Source organism: Nematolebias whitei, chromosome 3, assembly GCF_014905685.2.
Source record: "Nematolebias whitei isolate Nwh7 chromosome 3, NemWhi1, whole genome shotgun sequence".
NCBI classification, from domain to species: Eukaryota; Metazoa; Chordata; class Actinopteri; order Cyprinodontiformes; family Rivulidae; genus Nematolebias; species Nematolebias whitei.
Window position 1 is genome coordinate 27,226,943 of NC_056500.1, and position 7,273 is coordinate 27,234,215.

The 7,273-nt window shown below is 38.1% G+C and overlaps 2 protein-coding genes across 2 annotated transcripts in view; both read right to left on the reverse strand.

Moving 5' to 3' along the window:
* mknk1 (MAPK interacting serine/threonine kinase 1) overlaps window positions 1-1,017 on the reverse strand; it is a 5,364-nt gene extending 4,347 nt beyond the window's left edge. Inside the window, exons 1-2 of the mRNA XM_037674743.1 lie at window positions 920-1,017; window positions 292-354 (exon numbers count right to left, since the gene is read on the reverse strand). Of these exons, the coding sequence (XP_037530671.1) occupies window positions 292-345 (54 nt within the window). The 5' untranslated portion in view covers window positions 346-354; window positions 920-1,017. The remainder of the gene's footprint in view (window positions 1-291; window positions 355-919) is intronic.
* Window positions 1,018-3,031: 2,014 nt separating this feature from the next.
* Window positions 3,032-6,365, reverse strand: mob3c (MOB kinase activator 3C). The gene is made up of 3 exons (XM_037674744.1): window positions 5,948-6,365; window positions 3,744-3,946; window positions 3,032-3,074 (listed from the first exon to the last, which is right to left on the reverse strand). Exons 1-3 carry the CDS (start codon window positions 6,363-6,365, stop codon window positions 3,045-3,047), a joined length of 651 nt encoding a protein of 216 aa, XP_037530672.1. The 3' UTR covers window positions 3,032-3,044.
* Window positions 6,366-7,273: the final 908 nt, after the last annotated feature.

Genomic DNA, 7,273 nt, shown 5'->3' on the forward strand with positions numbered 1-7,273 from the left:
ATCCAGGTATATAACAACAAAAAAGGTTGAATCATGTCATCTGGACTAGTTGTTAATCTTCCATGTGATAGCCTGCCATGACAGTAGCCTAAAGGGAAACATCAAAACAAGCCTTATCTTGCCCCGGACATTACCGGAAACATTCACACAACTACTGATAGTGCATGACTCATTGAGAATAGTTAAACTTCCAGACTTCTGATCAGATAACAGTGCATGGACGTGACAGCTACACATCCTCTAACGTGTTTCAGGAAGTGAAATCAGACACAGTAACAGGGCCCAGCTCACCTGGAGAGTGTGCTGGATGGTCTGCATCTCCGTCATCATGCGGTCCCTCACCATGTCTGCCAACTGAGGAGACATCACAGAAATACCCAGTGAGGAACACACTTCAGATATTCTTACGTGTAAGAACAAGTCAGTGACTCTCAGAGAATTTGAGCTATGGTAAAAATAAGATCATCAATCACCCACATACATGACCATAGTAATGGAGTTTCCCTCATTCCTAAATTCTTTCGTATCATTTTAATTCAATCTTAATGTCAGTGAATGACTGATCAGCCTCAGAAAGTAATCAGAACTAACCCTATTGTTACTGTTTGTAATGACAGATAAAGCAGGTCAGATAAGCGCTGATAACAAACATAATATGGTTAGCTCTGACAGCATGGTACACAACAATAACAACATTGTTACTTAAACGTGCCAATATTATTATAAAAAGGCGTAAAAACGCTAACGTTAGCATCTTTGTTAAATATCCTGTTGTTATTGTCTTTTAGCCTTCGCGGGCTAGCTAGCTAGCATGCCCACTTGATTTATCAACTGGAGCATTGTCCACATGCTCTTCTACATATAAACACGGATGAAATAGAGTTAAAACAAAACAATAATTGGAAATAATCGCTCTAACCTGGGCTCCACACCGGACAAATTCCTTTTGTCAAAGCCTCTGCCGGCTGATGCAAGTTCCCATTGCTAACAGTCCATCAGCCGGGCGGACACAGAAAGGGCGTGACGCGCAGGGCGGGAAAAAAGACAAATGGGCGTTTTTCAGCATTCCTGGTCATGCTATTGGTTCAAAATGTGGATGACGTCAATGGCTTGCCCATTGACACGCCTACAATACCTCTTACACGTAATGCAGAATGATTATGCGTGACTGTTTAAGGCAGGCCAAATATGCATATATTCCTGTTGCACGATGTCAATCACATTTAAAGCGATATTCTCAACAGTTAGAATTAAATTGAAGAATAAATTAACAAAATCCATGCTCAATAATCCAGGTATATAATCCAACATTTATCAGTCAGGTCATCTAGACAGTTTCTTTTTATTTTTGTGCTGAAACGTTTCGCCTTCGCTCTGGAACGCTTCATCAGTCAAGGAAACACACAACAAAACTGATTCTTCCCCCAACAGCTTACTCCAAAGTGGAACAAACCAGTTCTGCTTGTGATAAGATGGTCTCTTTGGTACGCCCCCTCCTCCATTGCCGGCCCTCTTCCTTGTTGACTGTCTTGTCAAACTGGTTGAAAACAACAAAGTCCATGCTCAATAATCCAGGTTTACTTTGGCAAGCCCTTTTAACATAAAATAGGATTCACCACGCTTACATTCCAGATATCTGAAACTGAGTTTTGACTAGACATATTAGTGATTTAAGATATCTTGAATTGCATTTTGACTAGTCAAAATACTCATTTAAGATATCTCTAATTACATTCTGACTAGTCATAATGACGTCAGATTTACCATTGAGTTGTATGGAGGCTTCAATTCAAGATATCTTGAATTGTTATTCTGACTAGTCAAAATGTAATTGTGCCTAGTCAAAACTCAATTTAAGATATCTAGAATGTAACTACAGATAGTCAGACTACTCGATTTTATGTTAAAAGGGCTTCCCATAGATATACAAACTAACATTTTTCAGTCAGGTTGTGTGTTTCCTTGACTGATGAAGCCTTCCGGACCGAAGGCGAAACGTTTCAGCACAAAAAAAAAAAGATACTGTCCAGATGACCTGACTGAAAAATGTTGAAGAATAAATTCTTAATAGAAAAGTACATGTTAAGAACTTCACTGAAACCGTACACTAAGTTTAATTTATTTTAAAATCCTGAAAATTTTCAGGTGGCTGTTTAAACATTCCAAACTGTCAGACATCTATAATTTAATTATTCCCAGTAAAAAAAAAAAAGAACATCTAAGGTTTCCAAAGGAGCTTTTTCCAATGTCTAATCCACATTTCAGATATATCACGTGATATTTTTCTGTGGAAAAAAAAAAGACATTACACTTCCAAGTCAAGTGACTTTCTGCTTCAAATTTCTACATTATTTCTTTCTGAAATCAACACTGAGGATGTCTAAAATAAAATTTATATCAAGTGCAATTCACATTTCAAATATCTACAATGATGTTATTTGTCAAAAATTTCCTTTATTCTGGTAAGGCATTCAATTCATTTTTATTTCAAAATATCTTGGCTGATATTTATATGTGTTACTAGACATAAACACTTATCATTGAAATAGCTTAACTTAACTAGTACTAGTGGTTGTGAGAGTACCAGATGTCCCATAAAATAAATTACAAACTTTAAAAAAAATAGACATTAGTGATGGTTTGTTTGGTTTCAGGGATTTTAGAGCTCAGAAAAACAATTTATCTTATTTTAATAAAAGGTCAGTGACCACAATATCATCCGACATATATCATATCACAAATTAACATCAACATAAAGACAAGAATGAAACATGGAAATTGTAGTCTCGTGTTAGAAACTAACACACACGTATAAAGATGTCACAGCACCATAATGAGTGTAGCTAAAGGTTTCTGTTCATATACCGCACCTCCATTTGAAGGAATGTGCTAAATAATTGACTGTCCACAATATGCTTCAGAAAAAAAACATACTAAATGATATAAAATTGTTCTTTGTCTGGAACGTTCAGAAGCGGGTGTTTTCTCAGGAGGAGGGCTCAGATAACGTCAAAATGTAAACGTCTTTGTCCATGTGGTTCTGGTCAAGTACAAATCCTCTCCGTCATCTCTTTCTGCAGGAAAAGCAAACAAAGAACAAGTTAACAAATCTAATGTGTGTCTATTGTACAAGAACAATAATGATACGTTCAAAATAAAACATATTTCGGTGCAAAAAGTGTTTTTATTCTTGTAAAAAAAATGTCAACTGGAGAAGTGAATTTGGAACAATAAACCTCCAGATTCATTGTGTTGACATAAATGTCTTATCCCTGTTTCATACGGCAGGAAAACATTCAACCACACTAGAACTGGTCTTAACTACCGGTACTAAATAATAAATATTACTATTATTAAATATTAAGTATAATTCTATTTTTATTGCAAAATATACTTTTCCTTTATAATAAAGTCAACTAATTCTTTAACAAGTCTGGATCGTTCGAGCCAAACTAAATTCAGTAAGACTCTTAGCAGGTTCCTGTAAAAACAAACATCAAGAGAAATCCAGTTGTGTGAAAATCAGATGGAAAGTTGTTACAGTGGGTGAGAACACAGTTTATGTGTTATATAATCATGCTTAGGCAGGATGAGTGATGATTTAGTCTGGGCGGAAAAATGCAGAACATTTTTCATGTGTAAAACTTTATTTTGCCTTACAAACACATAGACAAATAAGCAATTTCCTTCGAGGTGGCTCACCGACATCGATGAAGTTAATTTTGAAACATTTGTTGACTCACCAGAGGCTCCAGTTCGGAGTTATCGATGAGATGGAACTCTGTGATGAAGTAGTAGTAGTGTTTGTAGCAGGTGTTGATGTGGGCCTCGGCACCCATGCTGCAGACGCTGTCAAAGTGGTGGATGTAAACATGAACAAACACCCGAAAGAGACGGCTCAGGATCTTTTTGCACACCTGCTGGAAGTTCTTGGGGAAAGGTACACCTGAAGCAAAAAAAAAAAAAAAAAAAGAAAAAGACAGAAAGAAGTTATTTTTCCCTGGAAAATGTGTCAGATCTCTGATAATCCTGTTCTTAAACTCTGCTTTGTTTCTAAGAACTGAAACCAGCTCAGTTTCAGTGCCAATGGTGTTGTAACAGTCTTTGTATTCTGGTATGGGTTTAATTATTGCTCAGGCGCATGGAGGTTGAGAAAAGTCTTCAACAAATGACCAAAGATGGATTTATAAACAGAACCAAGCTATTGTCTCTCCTGATTAATAAACTCTACAATAAAAAAGTAAACGTCAACAACAAACTAGAGAAAATGCATTTCCTGTGAAAAAGCAGCGTGAGCTTGTCACAGAAGAACTTGCTGAAAAACTGCTGATTGTAGCTAAAAACATGCTGAAATGTAGCTGAAATGGAAGAATAACACTAAATTAGCATAAGAAAACAGAAAGAACACATATTTGCTGAATTAGGTTTGAATAGAAATGAGCACGGGCAGCACAGTGGCACAACTCTCAGCGAGCAAGTCCCTGGTTCAAATCCCGGTCCGGTGGCCTTTCTGGGTGGAGTTCGCATGTTCTCTTTGTGCATACGTGGGTTTTCTCCGGCGACTCCGGTTTCCTCCCACAGACCAAAAACATGCATGTTAGGCTGATTGGTAACTCTAAATTGTCCCTAGGTGTGAGTGAGAGAGTGAATGGTTGTTGGTCTCGTTTGTCTCTGTGTGTCCCTGCCATGGACTTGCAACCTGTCCAGGGTGTACCCCGCCCCTCGCACAGCGGTTGCTGGACATGGGCACCAGTGACCCCTGTGAACCAAAAATGGAAGAAGCGGCTAAAAGATAATGGATGAATGGATGTGTAAATAATATCTGATAGAGCAGAAAAAATTGCAAGGAACATAACAAGCTGAAATTAGCATAAATAAGTTAACTGGGCTGAAAGAAACAAAAAAAATACAAAGTAAAACTTGAATTTATTTGAAAACAGTTCAAATTAGCTAAAAGGTAGAACAAGCTTAAATTAGCATTAAAAAGTACACATGAAAGAAACACGTTTGCCCATTTAGGCTGAAAGAAGCAGAAATTAGCACAAAAACTGCTGAAAAGTAGCTAAAAAAGCAGAAATAAGCTGAAATTACAAGAAAAAAGTACAGAGAGAGTATATTTTTGCTTAGTTAGGCTAACAAAAGTCGAAATGAGCGCAAAAAAAAGAGTGGAATTAGCTGAAAAAGCTTAAATTAGCATAAAACAGCAGAAATAGCAGAAAAAGCTGAAACTTGCAGAAATAAGCTGAAAGGAGCATAATAAGATGAAATTAGCAGAAAGAAGTTAGAATAATCACAAAAATGTTGCAGTTAGTAGAACAAATCTGAAAGGAGCACTAAACAGCCGAAATTACTTGAAAGTAGCTGAAAAAAGGCTAAATTTGCACAAAGAAGCTGAAAGAAGTTGAACCAGAACAAAATGTGAAAGGAGCAGTAAAATGCTGTAAACAGATGTAAAAATATGAAGCATGTAAAATGAGTTTAATTCATTTTCTATGAAGAAAAAAGTGGCAGAAAAGGCTAAATATTTCAAAAAGCTAAAGTTGTACCAACACCAAAAGTCACATCAGGATTGTCCTGAAAGAGCTGAACGTTTTGAGTTATGATTTGTTGACATAGCACAAAAATTGTGGAAAGAGAAAGATGCTGAAAAACGTACAGAAGAAAAATGGATCACAATAGTGAGATTGCTTCTTAAGCATTTACACACAAAACAACTAAATCTGTATAACCAGGGCCTAAACTGAGGACTGTTTTGGTCGGAGTGCAAACTTCTCAGTTACTCACACTTCATGAAATAAATCCTCATCTCCAATAAAAAGTCGTATACGTCAGGGGCAAAAATAAAGCCACTATTAACTATGCTCTTCTAAATGTCAGCATTGTTGTCTAATTAACCTGAGAGCTGAACCTAATCACTGTAGACTCAAATCATTGACCCTTTACACACCTACTCTGGTGGGGAAGATGTCCTCGTCGTTGATAAGAGACTCTATCCAGTCCATCAGCAGAGTCATGTACTTGAGAGCAGGCAGCTTGGTGGGCTTCTTGTAGTCCTCGCCGTCCTGCCACCTGTACTCGTACCTCTGTCCTCCAGACATAATGGGACACGTGCGCTCGGTGCAGTACTCGCTAACTGTGCCATAGATCAAGTTGATCCTGTTAAAGAAATCCACCACGTGAACTGCAATCCAGTCATTGAGGTTCTCTCCCTCTGGCAACTGAACCACTTTCCTAAGGTCCAAGCCCGACTTGAGCGAAGCTTGAGCCTTCTTGTAAAGCTCGAAGCGTTGTGTGCCGGGCTCAAACCGCCTCTTCGGCCTGAATGTTCTGGCTTTGCTGAACACTTGCCCGAGACACAGCGCCATTGACTCAGTCGCTTCCCCTGTGATAAGGGGAGAATAGGCTCTCCAGAGTAATTCTCGGGTTTGAGTTTGAAAAACCTTGTTGAAAGAGGGGGATCGGGCCGGTTGAAATCAGGTCACAAAAGGTCAGTGTCTCTCACGTAAAGATTTCATGGAGTCCTTGTTTCCAGTTAGTGGGAGGCTTCTGTAAAGACAAACAAGACGTGTGTCAGACTTTTCTTTGTCCTGTCAATGTACTGTTTTCACTGATGGCTGACCAGAATAACCAGAACAACCAGAGAATCTCTGATTCTGACCAGAATAACCAGGACTATTCAACTAAACTGCTCAGGGGCCACAGTTACTGAAAGCCTGGAGCTCAGGGGCCAGACATCCAGCAGTTATTGTCATTAAGTAAGTTTGTTTTACAGTTTTAAATCTATTAATTTAAAAATGTACCCACTGGTGGGCCGAACTGAGCTCAGCTGTGGGTCTGATTTAGCCCCCAGGCCACCAGTTGAATAGTCATGCATTACACCGTGATACAATACTTTCTAATATTATACAATATGGTATATCGCACAATGACTGCTGAATATGGGCACCAGTGACCCCTACGACCCAAAAAGTATAATAGATGGATGGATGCAGGGCCGACCCCAGCCATAAGCAAACTAATGGGGCCCCGGGGCCACTAGGGGCCCCCCTAAGTGCAATAGTTTTTGTTTTTTTAGTAATGATTTCTATATGATTCTATTTAATATTTTAAGTTCGTCTTTTGTAACTTGTTGCATACATTTACATAGTTTTAAGAACTAATTATTCAACTTTAAACTTCTTTATTTAAACCATTTTACGTGGTTGCATTGTTCATTTACATTATTTAAGTAGTTCCTTGATATTTTTTATTTTCTTTTGTCTGTTTTTGGGCA

Excerpts from the sequence above, each read along its gene's own strand:
- mob3c (XM_037674744.1), bottom strand. The coding sequence starts at position 6,365 with ATGGCGCTGTGTCTCGGGCAAGTGTTCAGCAAAGCCAGAACATTCAGG. Across the intron at positions 3,947-5,947 it reads CATCTTCCCCACCAGAGTAG|GTGTACCTTTCCCCAAGAAC; the intron begins GTGTGTAAAGGG and ends TTTTTGCTTCAG. Across the intron at positions 3,075-3,743 it reads ACTCCGAACTGGAGCCTCTG|AAAGAGATGACGGAGAGGAT; the intron begins GTGAGTCAACAA and ends CTTTTCCTGCAG.